Genomic DNA, 16,968 nt, shown 5'->3' on the forward strand with positions numbered 1-16,968 from the left:
ATGGAGACTTTTGAAGGATTTTTCTTCCTCAGCACTGGAGTCAGATGCTAATATCCTAATGAATTGTATCAAAGATTGGAGACACCTGGATAAAACTGGTTTGAACAAGATTGAAACAATTTAAAGTGATTTCAGGATATATTGAACCAATCTGGACCAGCTTCTTTACTGTTTACTCAAGCATTTCAAGGGGCCAGCATTCCAGTCATAGGACTAGATCAGTGATGGCAAACCTTTTAGAACTTTTTCGAGACTGTATGTTGTGCCCCCTCTCCAACTCCCTTCCACCCCCAGATCGCCACCTTATCCCAAAGAGGGGAGGAAGAAAGGGAGGGGAATGGTCTGGGTGTTTCACTCAGGAGAGGGAGTAAGCACTTCGAGTGGGCTACTAGGCAGAGAGACAGGGAGGAGCAGTAGAGAGAGGGAAGGAAACAGCTCCACAGAGTACCTCTTCCTTTCTAGTAACTAACTCTGTTGGGTGGCACATGCCCACAGAAAGGTCTCTGCATGCCATTTTGGCCCATGTTCCATAGGTTCACCATCACAGGACCAGAGCATATTGAATGTACTAATGAGATATGTCTCAACACTATTGTTATCTATATGTATATCCATACACTCATTTGTAAACCAACCTTATTTTATAAGGTTAAATTATTTATGTGTGTATAGTGAATTCATCTTTTATAAAAAGTGTCATTTTACAGGCAATCAAGGGTCAAACTTTTTACTCTATGCTATAATTGTTCTTTTGTCTTTATCTCATGTGATTGCTTTATCATTGTGTAAATGCAGAAATAATTGTTGCTTAAAGAAAGCTTAGAGTTCTTAAGGAAAAAATATGTTTCTAGCTTATTTTCATCTCACATTTTCCTTTAAAGTGATATTAGAGATAGTCATATGCTAGCTTAAAACAACTGCTTTCATTAATATGTACTTTAGATTGAAAAATTAAGTCTGAATTCATGAAGAAAGATATAAATTTGTGGACTTTCCACTATAATGGCAAGTAGTTTTCTCTTGCAAAGAAATCATTAAGAATACTCAAAAATCTGAAATAAGAAGCATGTATTTTTGGACAAATGACTAATACTAATTTGCATATTAAAATATTTAGAGTTAGAGATATTATTGAACTTTTGGCCCATAAGTCACTTGTGAATTTCAGATTGCAGATGATAACATATGATTTATCACTTGTTTATTTGGGTATGTGATTTGGGCTTTTGATTTTGTGAGATTATTCACTTGCAAAAATGAATAATATGGAAACATGTTTTGCTTGATAATACTTGCATAAACCAGAATGAATTGCTTGTCAACTCTGGGAGTGGGGAGGAAGATGGGAGTGAGACAACATGAATTATATAACTTTGGAAAACTTATGTGGAAATTTTTTGTTAAAGTAAAATAAAGAAAGAAAAAAAGAATTTCAAATTTACTAAGTACATTAATTAAAATGCATTTTGCTTTTTTGACTGATAACCTTTTATTTAATTTACTATGAATTCATATATAGTGATAGATATAGATATATCATTGCATTTTTGTAGGGGGAATTTTACACTTGCCTAAAGCTCTTATTGTAACAAAATCATTTACTGTCATAGTACATTTTATGCAATTATTATGTTGGTCATACTATGCTTTCAAGATGCATAGTTTATTTGCAAATCTGAGAAATGCATAAATATAATAATGCATTGTGAAGTACATTGTATTACATGTAATAATCCATGCAAGGGAATGCTATATAGTCAGTATGCACTACAAGGATTAGTAAGGATAACCTTCCTTAGGACTCACTTTTTTGTTGATATAGTATGGGTCAAGGTCCTCCAAGGGTTCTGACACCATTCCAGGAGGAATGTCTCCATAAATAAATGGGAGAGATTTTCCTGCTTCCAAGTCACTATTTGGCTTTGGCTTGTTTTCATCATCATCCTCTTTGAGTTCTCTTTTGGCCTTCTTAGCTTTCTCTTCTGCAGAGCGTTTTTCGATAGTAGCGAGAGATTCTCTAGTAAAATAGCGGAAGCTTTCAGGTCCTGGGGGTACCAGCAGTGCCTGTGCCATCTTTTCATCCTGCAAATTTAATTTCGTTTAGCCTCTCGCATAAGAATTTCCTATGAGGATAAAAGGGGAAAAATTGATACTAGTTAGGAGGAAAGTAATGAAAAAGAGAGAGGAAAAATCAACCAAGATGGTATTTAATGCTTCATCTGGTTTTCCCAGTAAATAAAAAAAATAGTCTCTATAAACATTAAATAGAGCATTTAGTGCGGTGCCACAATTTCTACTTGTAAACATTATTACTGTTCAATCTGATTCTCTATAAACCAACTTCATAAGACATCTGTTCTTGGCTTTTGAGCCAAGAAAAACAGAAATATGGTTATTTACTTCTGGTAAAGGATATGTTCTCATAAGGCTTACAAATAGAGCCAATCCTTGATTTTTGTCCACCTGACATTTTTCCTTTCTATCCACTGCACCTCCTAGCATTGTGAAAAAGGTATTTGTGGATGCATGTTTTTAATGTTTTTACTTACCACATGTGGTGGGTGTGTTTTTGGCACTGGGATGACCTAATGAGCAGTCTGGCTCATCCACACCTTGCACTTTTCTTTGTTGGACAGGCCCTCCTTATGTTAATTATTAACCTAAACTGGACAAACAAGAAGACACAGCAGCTGCTCAGTCCAGTAGATTGGACCTTTGTACATCCAAGGCCAAAAAACAGTCTATAAAAGTGAATGGTCAAACTCTTCAAAAGAAAAAAAAACAGTAATTTTGCAACACCAATGAAATGATTGCTAATACAGAGAAACTAAATGGGATGCACACGATGTGAAAGTCTGAGAAAATTCTTTTAAAATCAGTAACCAGCTGGTGAATAGGTGTTTGTTTTGATTTTTGTATCTTCTTGATGTTCATTTTGAAGTTGCCATAAATTATTTCTGTTTTTGTCTTTAAACCCCACTTGCTTTTATAATTGAATCACCCCAAAGCAAGTTCTTTTGACTTCCAGGATTCAATGCATTGGCATAGGACTCAATTTTACCCATTCTGGGTCCATCAATGTAGCATTAAGAAACCTGAGGGTATCTAGATGGTACAGTAGATAGATTGACAGGTCTGAAGACAGGAAGACTCAGCTTCCTGAGTTCAAATCTGACCTCAAACCCTTACTACCTGTGTGACCCTGAACCAGTCAATCCCTGTTTGCCTCAGTTTCCTCATATGTAAAATGAGCTGGAGAAGGAAATGGAAAACTATTATAGTCCAAACCAAGAAAACCCCAGATGGGGTCATGTAGAGTCAGACACAATTAAAATGACTAGACATTTTGGGAAATATGTGTTTATTCTTCTCCTTGGAGAAACCCAAGACTTGTAAAAATTGTTTTGCTTGATGCCATGATATGAAGACCTAATATGCATTTATATTATCAACATGTATATATATTATGCATTTTGCAAGTAGACATGCATATGTTGTAGTTTATTAACTGTAGCAAATTTGAAATATTTCTTTGTCTAATTTCAGTTTCAAGGTATATTGAGCACTATGCTTAGCATTAGATGAGATAAAAAATATGAAATTAAAAATAGTTTCTGCTTCCACGGAGATCATGACTGCACAATCTAATAATTTAGCTCTCAGTAACCTGTTGCCACAGCAAAAGAATATGGAAAGATACTGTTACCAGAGGAGAGTAATGGAGCATGTATAATATATTAATTTTTTTGAAATTCTATTTTTAAGTGATCCCATCATAAAATATTTTCTGAAGATCTATTATATGATATATTTATAAACTATAAAACAAATTTCATGGGCACAAAATGAATTTAAAATACATTTAAAAGCACCATTATATATTCTATTATATTTATATATATAATGTATTATATTCTTAGCACTTACCAAATGCATTACTATATTGGATAAGCACTATTATCCTTTATCTCACCAAAAACTTTTGAGTATATGAAGCACTTTGAAGTAATTACATTTTACATTGAATTGATGCTTTGTATTTTATGAAACTGTTTCACATAGATTCTCTCATTTCACTCTACCAATGACCTTGTAAAGGAGTCAGGACAAGTATGGTCAACCCATATTAGAGTTGTGAAAACAAACAAATAAGTTAAGTGACTTTCCCAACTTAATATGGCTAACAAATAGAAAGGACCTTAAAAATATTTTTATTCAAGTCACAAAGTATTAAGGGATTCAGAAATCTGTGATTCATTTTACAGTTGAAGAAGCTGATGTACAGAGAAGCCATGTGACCTGCCCAAAGTCCCATGGGCAATCAGTAGAACTAGAACTGGAACCCAGTTCCTCTTATTCCTAGTCCAGTGTTTTTCGCTGTGCAGATTTAAGAAGCAAAATTTCCAAGTAGCGATTGTAATACTTTCTATCCTAAACTCAAAGAGAATCTAACTAACCATTCAGTAAAAAAAGAACTAAATGTGGATTCTGATCTATTTTTATTTCATGATCATTTCACTATCAAAACCCAGACACAAGGATCATAGATTTAGAGAAAGATGAATCTGAGGTCATTTAGTCTAACCCCAACATCATTTTACAGATGGTAAAACTGAGGCCTACGGAAGTTAAATGTTAGCCTAAGGTAGGATGGTCAGATACAGTATTTGAACTAAGAATTTCTGACTACAAAGCTATCATGCCTTCCACACACAGTCCGCAACCTTCTCAACATTATAATGATTTTTACATAGGAGAAACTAAAGGCTGTTGGTGTTAGAGTATGAAACTACATTATCACCATCACTTTTGGCAGCTTTACCTTCCTGAGTCTGATTTTGCCAGCAGAAGTTTAGTTTGTGTTTAATATTCTTGTTTAACATTTTATTTCAATTAGGCACCTTCCATTCACTGGAAATGAAGATTTCATCTGAGTATTTCAGGGTCTTTGATATATCACTACAGACTGAAAATGAGACAGGTTTTGATGGAAGATACTCAGTACATTCTATTTTTGACTATCTTCCCTGGCTATAGTTGACATTTTGTACTGTACTGAGACTCTGATTTGTCATTAAAAAGGCATCTGTGCTGTATGCTGATAACCACTGATGGATGGATTTTATGTCTCTTTTCACTTTGCCATTCTTAGATGGCACTGTGATATCATAATGCAAGTCAAATAGCACAATGCTTTGCATCATTTTAATGAGGACTAAATGATTATGCTAATGGAAACTAATGTATTTGGTTAATGAATGTTACACCAATTTTGAATCTGATAAAATGCAATCCTGGATATTTTGAGACATTGCTATGGTGAAGGATAGGGGAGCCCTCCTCCCACTGACCATGCGACCTAAAAGGTCTCTTTCCGACAAACCATATAGAAATGCAGAAATCTAGTGGATTCAGTCTCTGTCTATTTTGTTGGAGTCAATATTCTCTTTCCATGTGGGTACTTTTATTATTATTTTTGCAGACAAAATCGATTAGTTCTGGTCTGTTCCCATAGAAACAAAGCTATGTCAGGGGACTATAAATCTGCCATCTCCAAGAATGGAAGCTTGGCCAGGACTCTGCGTATCCAAGAGAGCAAACCTGGATGACTAACTCGAACGCACTGTGTAATTAAGATACTGGATCTGGAGTCAGAGGACCTGGATTCCAGTTCCGTGTCTTCTGTTGAATACCTGGTATACCTCCAGCAAATCAGTTAACTTCCCTATTCTTCAATTTCCTCATTGATCAAATGAGACCTGGACAAAAAATGATCTGTAAAGGCATCTTTCACATCTAAATCCTTTGTTCCTAAACATGTTTTCTCATGGTCATATTTATATATCCCATGACAGATACTGAGCAAAGAACTAGTTCTAGATTGACTCCCTAAATGTAACTTCCCATCTATCTATAGCATTCTCTATGTATAGATTTCATTTATTTTAATATTAGGCTTTTTTGTCATGTTTGTGTCTATATTTCTCTTCTTTCTCCAAACACATTTTAAACTCCTTGAATATAGGGATGTATTTTTTTTTTAGGATCTCTCTTCCTCTTTCCTGCCCTCTTTGTGTCTAGCACAGAGATCTGGTACGTACGCAATAAATATCTGTGGAATGATATGGAACTGTTATTGGAGGTCAGAGGGATTAAGAACTCAGAGATATATTAAAAAGCATTTAGTCATTGAACTTATTTTATAGACAAAGCCCATATATGGAATTTAAGTTCTTCAAAGTATCATGGTAGTTAGTGACAAACCTAAGTGGCCCAAATACCAGTCCAGTCTTCATTCTACTATATCATATATCTGAGACAATGTATACACTAGGCAAATGGTATTAAGTGACTTGCAGGGTCATATAGCTAGGAAATGTCTGAGACTAGATTTGAACCCAGGTCCTCTCTAGGTCTGGCACTTTATCCTCTCTATCTTGTTGATGTATGTTTGCTTTATCCTCTGTGCTGTCTGGCTGCCTCTTTATCTTGTTAAGGTATCAGTTAACAGTACTCTATGAATTTTGGGGGGATATGGAGAAAACAGTAGGATTTTAAATATAAAAAAACATTTTAAAATGAAGATTTTAAAAAGAATTCTTTACCCTTTTTGCCAATGTAATTTTAAAAATCTCTCTCTCTCTCTCTCTCTCTCTCTCTCTCTCTCTCTCTCTCTCTCTCTCTCTCTCTCTCTCTTTTTTTTTCTGTGTGTGTGTATGTGTGTGTGTGTGTGTGTGTGTGTGTGTGTGTGTGTGTGATATTTTCCTGTACTGGATTGTCAGCTTTTAGTGTAGAGGTTTTATCTGAACTTTGTATTTTCCTCTGTACCTAGATGAGTCTTCTGCACATAATTAGCATTAATTAAATATATGTGGATTCGAAGTGAAAATTCATGGAGTTTACATGTTAATAAGATAAAAAACTTGAAAGTGTAAAAGTGAATAAATCTAGGCATATGTTCCAGAGATGAATATAAATTCTTATTTATCTATCTATATTTATCTAACATGTATATATATTACATCTATCTAATATCTATCTATATTTATCTAACATCTATCATAAAAGTGTTTTCTTTGTGAATCCAATTAACTCACATTTATTCCAAAATAATTTTGGATTCTTAATGGCCACTCTCTCCCTTCTTTTGTTTTGCTCTTGTTGCTTTGCCTTTCGACCACATCATAATTTATTATCACTTACCAGCAAGGAAAGGAGAGGAGAAGAATTCAAATCAACCAATTCTACTGCAGGTTGAGTAAATGGTTTGGTGACAAAAGATGCTGTATCTATTGATTAAATGCCATAGAGGATATATATATATATGTAAAAATGGAGATTTGAACCCCAGACTTCAATTCCCAGAAGTCCTTGGCCACTTCCCAGAATGCTTTGTCACCTCACCTGAATTCCCAGCTGGGCCAAGAACAAAAATTGTATTTAAGCTGACTCTCCCATTTTGGGTCTCTCCCCCTACTTCCACTTCTTAGCACATGTGGCTCTCTACCAGGCAGGAAAAATGTAGGTTGCATGTGCTTTCTTATTTTGTATTTTCTTTATTTCTTAATCTTTAATAAACCTCAAAAAATATAATACTTTTAGCAGAAAATACTAAAATTTTTAATCTTAACAGTTGGTGACCTAATGGGACAAAAAACTCTCAATTGAAAAAAAAATAGCCTAGATAGTGATTTTTTTTAAGCCAAGTTCCTCCAAGAATTTTCAGAAAAGCCTCTTGATCCAGACCTGTTTGATTAAAATCGCTCCTGCTCCTGCTCCTGTTCGGCTCCCGGCTCCAGGCTCCCAGCCCCGGCCCGCCTGCCTGCTGCCTGCAATTCAGACCCAGATGAACTGCCTGGTCCAGTAATTCTGGCTCACCACCCAAGGCCCAGGACTCACTTCCACCAACTGATAAAAAACAGGGGTAATTTTCCCTTAAGCTACGATTAGCCTCCATGTGGACTGGGGGCAGGGGATAGCAGAGGGGAAGAAAGAAAGAAAAGAAGGGAGAGGATTTTCCGAACAGGAACTAAAAGCATGGCTACTTTAAGAGGATATCTTTTGACTGTATTGATCCTTTCATTTATATCACCTGAGTGCCAAGGGGAAAATTCAGCTCCCTGCAACTCTTTAGCCAAATTTGAGATTCCTCACAATGGGAAGGTAGCTCAGTGGCTTGGTGAATTGAGAGTCAGGCCTAGAGATGGGAAGTCCTTGGTTAAAATCTGGCCTCAGACCCTTCCTGGCGGTGTGGCCCTGGACAGGTCATTTAACCCCCATTGCTTAGCCCTTACCAATCTTCTGCCTTCTGACAATAGGCATCTAAATGGATAAAACAAAAAAACAAGGAACTTTAAAGTGACTGGAGGTATACTTTAAGGCATTTCATACTCTATGTTTTATAAAAATCTCTGTATTCTATTGCATTTTGCTGATTGTTTTGTTTAAGATTTAACTTTGTGATTTTAAGTTCATATATTACTGCATTCAATACTATTCTGTTACACTGAATCATTTTAATGTCCTGGGTTTTAATTACTGTTAAATTCTTTTGCTTTTCCCCTATAACCATACCGAACAAACATTATTGAGTAGACCCATATAAAAATAGCTTTTCTATTTTTGACTTTGTAAATTGTCACATAGAGGATAGATGGACTCCATCAGAAAATTGCTATAACAACCTTTGGAAAATTTAATGAGCTAAATCTCTCAAACTGATTTTAAGGGTTCTTTAGACATGATTTTTAGAATTTTTCTTAACAATCTCTGGTCATTTTGACTGTCCCTACCACGAGGTAAGGCCCATTTTAGTAGCTGAAGTGAAATACAATTATAAACCCCAACTCCTGCATTTATAAGAATGTGAATGGAAGTTGGGAAGTTAATCCCAAGGCATATAGTACCCCTAAAAAGCCTCCCCAAACAAAAAAGGGAGCATCTCTCATTTATAACTCTTCAGCTCACTACTTAACTTCCACCAGAATGATATCTAGATTTCTTGATGATGTTCAAAACCCAAAATAAGTTTTACTTTGTTTATAAATATGTTTACCAAGGTTGAAAGATTTGCTACATCTGTAAAAATTGTGACAAATATCCATCAGTTCATAGGTTTTTAAAAATGCCATACAGCTATCATGTGAAAAAATTATAGTGTGTTTGTTTGCTATTGTAATTAACTGGGCTATTGAGAATTTGGGGGATATTAATAACTACATATTTGTACTACTGTTCTTTATATAAAAAAAATCCTTGTGAAATTCATTTGCTTGTACTCACAGTGGATCATGGCCAGATATGAAGAGGAAATGGATCTCATTTTTGGTGAGAGAGCCTTGTATTCTATATTTTCTTAGCTGACACAGTGTGTCAATGATTATAAGCTACATTTTTGAATTTTTAAAACTCTTTTATTATTACATTTTTCTTGCATATGCAATATACTATTTCAGTTTTGTTCTCTCCTTTTTATATTTGAAGCACATGTCACCAGTATTAAGATTTTCTTTAACTTTTTGATTTTTCAGTAATATAAGTTTAAAATGCATTTGCTAATGCATGCCCCAAAAGCTTGAGACTATAAAAATGTTGCCACTAATTGTTTTTAAAAATGATGGGACTGACTTCCGGTTAAGATGGCGGCTTAGAGAAAGCTGAAGTTCAGATCTCCGGAAAACCCTTCCCAACCGATCTCAAACTAGAAGCTCCTAAGGCGCCGAAATTCAAAACGATCAACAGCACAGACCCTGGGAACCCTCCTCCTGGACCTGGACCCGGTTATAAATAGGGGGTAAAGAAAGACCAAATAGAATAATGGTTCTCACACAAAGATTCACAGGGGAAGGGGAGGGGAAGAAAACTCCTATAAGAAGGAGAGGAAGAGAGGGGGGGGGGGGTTACTTAAACCTCAATCTCAGGGAAATCAACTCTGAGAGGGAAAAACATCCAGATCCATTGGGATCTTGAATTCTATCTTACCCAACAAGGGTAAGGAAAAGGGAAAACCAAGGGGGGGAGGGGGAGAGGGAGAACAAAAAGGGAGGGAAAGAGAGGGGGGAGGGGGAGGGAACAAAAAGGGAGGGACTAAAAAGGGAAACATCAAGGGAGGGGACAAGGGGGACTGATTCAAAGTAAATCACTGGACTAAAAGGTAGAGCCGAAGAAGAAAAGGTTAGAATTAGGGAAGGCAATCAAAATGCCAGGGAGTCCACAAATGACAATCATAACTTTGAACGTGAATGGGATGAACTCACCCATAAAACGTAGACGAATAGCAGAATGGATTAGAATCCAAAACCCTACCATATGTTGTCTTCAAGAAACACACATGAGGCGGGTTGACACCCACAAGGTCAGAATTAAAGGATGGAGTAAGACCTTCTGGGCCTCAACTGATAGAAAGAAGGCAGGAGTGGTAATCATGATATCTGATAAAGCCAATGCAAAAATAGACCTGATCAAAAGGGATAGGGAAGGTAATTATATTTTGTTAAAAGGGACTCTAGACAATGAGGAAATATCATTAATCAACATGTATGCACCAAATAATATAGCACCCAAATTTCTAATGGAGAAACTAGGAGAATTGAAGGAAGAAATAGACAATAAAACCATACTAGTGGGAGACTTAAACCAACCATTATCAAATTTAGATAAATCAAATCAAAAAATAAATAAGAAAGAGGTAAAAGAAGTGAATGAAATCTTAGAAAAATTAGAATTAATAGACATATGGAGAAAAATAAATAGGGATAAAAAGGAATACACCTTCTTCTCAGCACCACATGGCACATTCACAAAAATTGACCATACATTAGGTCACAGAAACATAGCACACAAATGCAAAAAAGCAGAAATAATGAATGCAGCCTTCTCAGATCACAAGGCAATAAAAATAATGATTAGTAATGGTACATGGAAAACCAATTCTAAAACCAATTGGAAATTAAACAATATGATACTCCAAAACCGTTTAGCTAAAGAAGAAATCATAGAAACAATTAATAATTTCATCAAGGAAAATGACAATGGCGAAACATCCTTTCAAACCTTTTGGGATGCAGCCAAAGCGGTAATCAGAGGCAAATTCATATCCCTGAAAGCTCATATTAACAAACAAGGGAGAGCAGAGATCAATCAATTGGAAATGCAATTGAAAAAACTCGAAAGTGATCAAATTAAAAACCCCCAGCAGAAAACCAAATTAGAAATCCTAAAAATTAAGGGAGAAATTAATAAAATCGAAAGTGATAGAACTATTGATTTAATAAATAAGACAAGAAGCTGGTACTTTGAAAAAACAAACAAAATAGACAAAGTACTGGTCAATCTAATTAAAAAAAGGAAGGAAGAAAAGCAAATTCACAGCATTAAAGATGAAAAGGGGGACAGCACCTCCAATGAGGAGGAAATTAAGGCAATCATTAGAAATTACTTTGCCCAATTATATGGCAATAAATACACCAATTTAGGAGAAATGGATGAATATATACAAAAATACAAACTGCCTAGACTAACAGAAGAGGAAATAGAATTCTTAAATAATCCCATATCAGAAATTGAAATCCATCAAGCCATCAAAGAACTTCCTAAGAAAAAATCCCCAGGGCCTGATGGATTCACCTGTGAATTCTATCAAACATTCAGAGAACAGTTAACCCCAATACTATACAAACTATTTGACATAATAAGCAAAGAGGGAGTTCTACCAAACTCCTTTTACGACACAAACATGGTACTGATTCCAAAACCAGGCAGGTCAAAAACAGAGAAAGAAAACTATAGACCAATCTCCCTAATGAATATAGATGCAAAAATTTTAAATAGGATACTAGCAAAAAGACTCCAGCAAGTGATCAGAAGGATCATTCACCATGATCAAGTAGGATTCATACCAGGGATGCAGGGCTGGTTCAACATTAGGAAAACCATCCACATAATTGACCACATCAACAAGCAAACTAGCAAGAACCACATGATTATCTCAATAGATGCAGAAAAAGCCTTTGATAAAATACAACACCCATTCCTATTAAAAACACTAGAAAGTATAGGAATAGAAGGGTCATTCCTAAAAATAATAAACAGTATATATCTAAAACCAACAGCTAATATCATCTGCAATGGGGATAAACTAGATGCATTCCCAATAAGATCAGGAGTGAAACAAGGATGCCCATTATCACCTCTACTATTTGACATTGTACTAGAAACACTAGCAGTAGCAATTAGAGAAGATAAAGAAATTGAAGGCATCAGAATAGGCAAGGAGGAGACCAAGTTATCACTCTTTGCGGATGACATGATGGTCTACTTAAAGAATCCTAGAGATTCAACCAAAAAGCTAATTGAAATAATCAACAACTTTAGCAAAGTTGCAGGATACAAAATAAACCCACATAAATCATCAGCTTTTCTATATATCTCCAACACAGCTCAGCAGCAAGAACTAGAAAGAGAAATCCCATTCAAAATCACCTTAGACAAAATAAAATACCTAGGAATCTATCTCCCAAGACAAACACAGGAACTATATGAACACAACTACAAAACACTTGCCACACAACTAAAACTAGACTTGAACAATTGGAAAAACATTAACTGCTCATGGATAGGACGAGCCAATATAATAAAAATGACCATCCTACCCAAACTTATTTATCTATTTAGTGCCATACCCATTGAACTACCAAAATACTTCTTCACTGATTTAGAAAAAACCATAACAAAGTTCATTTGGAAGAACAAAAGATCAAGGATATCCAGGGAAATAATGAAAAAAAACACATATGATGGGGGCCTTGCAGTCCCAGACCTCAAACTATATTACAAAGCAGCAGTCATCAAAACAATTTGGTACTGGCTAAGAAACAGAAAGGAAGATCAGTGGAATAGACTGGGGGAAAACGACCTCAGCAAGACAGTATACGATAAACCCAAAGATCCCAGCTTTTGGGACAAAAATCCACTATTCGATAAAAACTGCTGGGAAAATTGGAAGACAGTGTGGGAGAGACTAGGAATAGATCAACACCTCACACCCTACACCAAGATAAATTCAAAATGGGTGAGTGACTTAAACATAAAGAAGGAAACCATAAGTAAATTGGGTAAACACAGAATAGTATACATGTCAGACCTTTGGGAGGGGAAAGGCTTTAAAACCAAGCAAGATATAGAAAGAATCACAAAATGTAAAATAAATAATTTTGACTACATCAAACTAAAAAGCTTTTGTACAAACAAAACCAATATAACTAAAATCAGAAGGGAAACAACAAATTGGGAAAAAATCTTCATAGAAACCTCTGACAAAGGTTTAATTACTCATATTTATAATGAGCTAAATCAATTGTACAAAAAATCAAGCCATTCTCCAATTGATAAATGGGCACGGGAAATGGATAGGCAGTTCTCAGATAAAGAAATCAAAACTATTAACAAGCACATGAAGAAGTGTTCTACATCTCTTATAATCAGAGAGATGCAAATCAAAACAACTCTGAGGTATCACCTCACACCTAGCAGATTGGCTAACATAACAGCAAAGGAAAGTAATGAATGCTGGAGGGGATGTGGCAAAGTAGGGACATTAATTCATTGCTGGTGGAGTTGTGAACTGATCCAACCATTCTGGAGGGCAATTTGGAACTATGCCCAAAGGGCGACAAAAGAATATCTACCCTTTGACCCAGCCATAGCACTGCTGGGTCTGTACCCCAAAGAGGTAATGGACACAAAGACTTGTACAAAAATATTCATAGCTGCGCTCTTTGTGGTGGCCCAAAACTGGAAAACGAGGGGATGCCCATCAATTGGGGAATGGCTGAACAAACTGTGGTATATGTTGGTGATGGAATACTATTGTGCTCAAAGGAATAATAAAGTGGAGAAGTTCCATGGAGACTGGAACAACCTCCAGGAAGTGATGCAGAGCGAGAGGAGCAGAACCAGGAGAACATTGTACACAGAGACTAATACACTGTGGTATCATCGAACGTAATGGACTTCTCCATTAGTGGCGGTGTAATGTCCCTGAACAACTTTCAGGGATCCAGGAGAAAAAAAAACACCATTCATAAGCAAAGGATAAACTATGGGAGTGGAAACACCGAGAAAAAGCAACTGCCTGAATACAGAGGTTGAGGGGACATGACAGAGGATAGACTTTAAATGAACACTCTAATGCAAATACTATCAACAAAGCAATGGGTTCAAATCAAGAAAACATCTAATGCCCAGTGGACTTACGCGTCGGCTATGGGGGGTGGGGGGGAGGAAAAGAAAATGATCTATGTCTTTAACGAATAATGCTTGGAAATGATCAAATAAAATATATTTTAAAAAAATGATAAAAATGAATGCTAAAAGCAATAAAAAGATAAAATAAAATTAAAGAAAAAAAAAAAAAAATGATGGGACTTTGCTTAATGATTCTGTCCAATTCCAGGACAAGGTATACAAAAGATCCATTATTCAGGGCCAAAGATAAACCAATCCAGGATGAATTGATGCACTTCTAAGCCAATGCAAAGGACTTGAACCTAGTGTGAAGATTCAAGGTTGTGATGCTTAACATACGTTAAGACATAGGCCTTCCTTGTAGCCACATTCACTCTGAAAATACTTACAGATGAGTATCCCAAACTTGGCTCCTACTTGGCTCCTATAATCTGGTCCCTTTTCTGTCTTTCATACTGTGGCAAACTTTCTGTAGTCCTGGCTAATGACTGGGTAAATGCATCATTGCTTAGATCATTTTAATTGGGCCCTGATTCAAGGACCTATTATAGATTTCTTTTTCCTTTACTTGGAATTTTTACACATAAGACTTTGATAGTCTAAATTTTCATCCAAAAATTATCTTTTTTTATTTGGATTTTTCTAATGTCTTTTTAATATCTCTTGCCAATTGATTGTAAACCTTAAAATTTCTTAGACTTATAAATGTTGGAAATTTCACCATTGGGAAATTTCATACTTGAAAATTTTCCTACTGATAGTCTATTGGAATGTGAACCCCCCTTTGGCATGGGAGGGTCTTTCTCCTCCCTACTTAAGATTACTTTAGGACAGAAACCTTTTGCTAAACAATGGAAAGGGCTTTGACCTATGCTTAAGCATAGAACAGGAAGTTCTTTGAGTTATGATTGATTTTAGAATTGATACAATAGAGATACTTGGAATGACAGAAACAGGTCTTGGAACTTCCAATCTCCACCCTGCTCAGGGTAACAGGATTTAGGAAGGGCTGCAGCAAAGGATCAAGATTTAATTATTTGAGAATATGACCTTCAACAGACATGTGCAAAGGGGGGCAGACCTCTGGGCAGTCCTGGGTTAAGCTAGAGCCACCATTGGCACAGGGAAGACATGGACAGTGATTGGTAGATGTGAGAACTGAGGGGAGGGAACTTGGATGGTTTCCTTAAAGATAGCGGGGTCTGAGGACTGAAGGGGGTTGGAGAGGTTTTGCTCTGAGAGGTTGTGCTCTGAGAAACTTGCTCTGAAGGAAGCTGGAGGTGGAGGCCCCTGAGAGTGTTTCTCCATTTTGGTCACATGAGTGATAGGGACTGATCTCTTTTCTTTGCCTCAGCTATCTAAGGGCTTAGGCCTTTTGGCCCAGCCTAAACAGAAGGGGTATTTAAGCCCTATTCTCTTCTCTCCCCTTTCTCTCTCCCTCTCTCTCTCTCTCTCTCTCTCTCTCTCTCTCTCTCTCTCTCTCTCTCTCTCTCTCTCTCTCTAATACCATTCTTCCTCCTGTTTGTAATTAAACTCCATAAAAGGTTGACTGCTGACTTGAGTTTTCATTTAGGAATTACATAGCTGAATTCCTTGGCCACCTTAAATTAATATATATCAGTCTTTTAAAGTGATTTCCTTGTCACATGATTCATATACCTCATAACTCAGCTATGCATCCCTAAGTGATCCTGTGTTTTTCAATCACCCTCTTCACGGGGAAATGTAAAAATATTATTGCAAAGTTTAAATTCCTTTTGAGAAGAATTTTAGGTTAAGAAACATGATACCTCCCCGAATCCAGAAACTGAGCTGTTTGGAGAAGACACCATGAAGTTGCCTCCAGACCACAAGCTGCAGGAGAAGATCAAGAATGAACTTTGGGTGTGGTTGATTGAACATGTATTCATATGTATACTTTCATGCCAAAGGGGACTGTCCCTAATTGGTTTTTATCAATGTGTCTAGCAATTATTGGTTTTGTTCTTTTTTCCTCTTATCCTCAAATTGTTGTAATGTTTAAGTTGATTACGTTTTCATGATCCTTTTTGGGGAAACTTCTTTCCCCAAAAACAATCAAACAGGGAATGTTAAAAAATGGAGATTTGAACCCTGGACTTCAATTCCCAGAAGTCCTTGGCCACTTCCCAGAATGCTTTGTCACCTCACCTGAATTCCCAGCTGGGCCAAGAACAGAAATTGTATTTAAGCTGACTCTCCACCTACTTTGGGTCTCTCCCCCTACTTCTGCTTCTTAGCACACGTGGCTTTCTACCAGGCAGGAAAAATGTAGGTTGCACGTGCTTTCTTATTTTGTATTTTCTTTATTTCTTAATCTTTAATAAACCTCATAAAATATAATACTTTTAGCAGAAAAAACTAAAATTTTTTATCTTAACTATATATAAATAAATATATATATATATATACATATATATATATATAAGTTCTCCCTGACCTTTATCATAATGAACATTGAGAACTGATTAAAATATGTCTCTTTAGGATCCATTCTTATTTTAAGACAACTTTATGGTAGGACATTTTGAAGAGCCTTTGACTTTAGCTAAACCCTGTAAAAAGACTAAGCCTTAACCTTGTATCTGTTCATATTCTCCCTGCTACCACAAGTGAAAAAAGAAGAGAAGAATTTGCCAAACCTTGCCTTTCTCTATCCCCTAGAGCCTCTAAAATACATTGTCCAGAAGAGGGGAGAGCTTCATG

At 36.1% G+C, this 16,968-nt stretch overlaps 1 protein-coding gene across 7 annotated transcripts in view; it reads right to left on the bottom strand.

Moving 5' to 3' along the window:
- Positions 1-16,968, bottom strand: part of SCN3A (sodium voltage-gated channel alpha subunit 3) — a 158,312-nt gene that overhangs the window by 111,657 nt on the left and 29,687 nt on the right. For 4 of the 7 annotated variants that reach the window (XM_001367117.3, XM_056797206.1, XM_003341263.3 and 1 more), the window contains exons 2-3: positions 2,550-2,665; positions 1,807-2,123 (exon numbers count right to left, since the gene is read on the bottom strand). In XM_001367117.3, the coding sequence (XP_001367154.1) occupies positions 1,807-2,073 (267 nt within the window). In that variant the 5' untranslated portion in view covers positions 2,074-2,123; positions 2,550-2,665. The remainder of the gene's footprint in view (positions 1-1,806; positions 2,124-2,549; positions 2,666-16,968) is intronic. The other 3 variants (XM_056797209.1, XM_056797207.1, XM_056797210.1) reach the window with 1 other exon arrangement.

Source organism: Monodelphis domestica, chromosome 4 (genome assembly GCF_027887165.1).
Source record: "Monodelphis domestica isolate mMonDom1 chromosome 4, mMonDom1.pri, whole genome shotgun sequence".
Lineage (NCBI taxonomy): Eukaryota > Metazoa > Chordata > Mammalia > Didelphimorphia > Didelphidae > Monodelphis > Monodelphis domestica.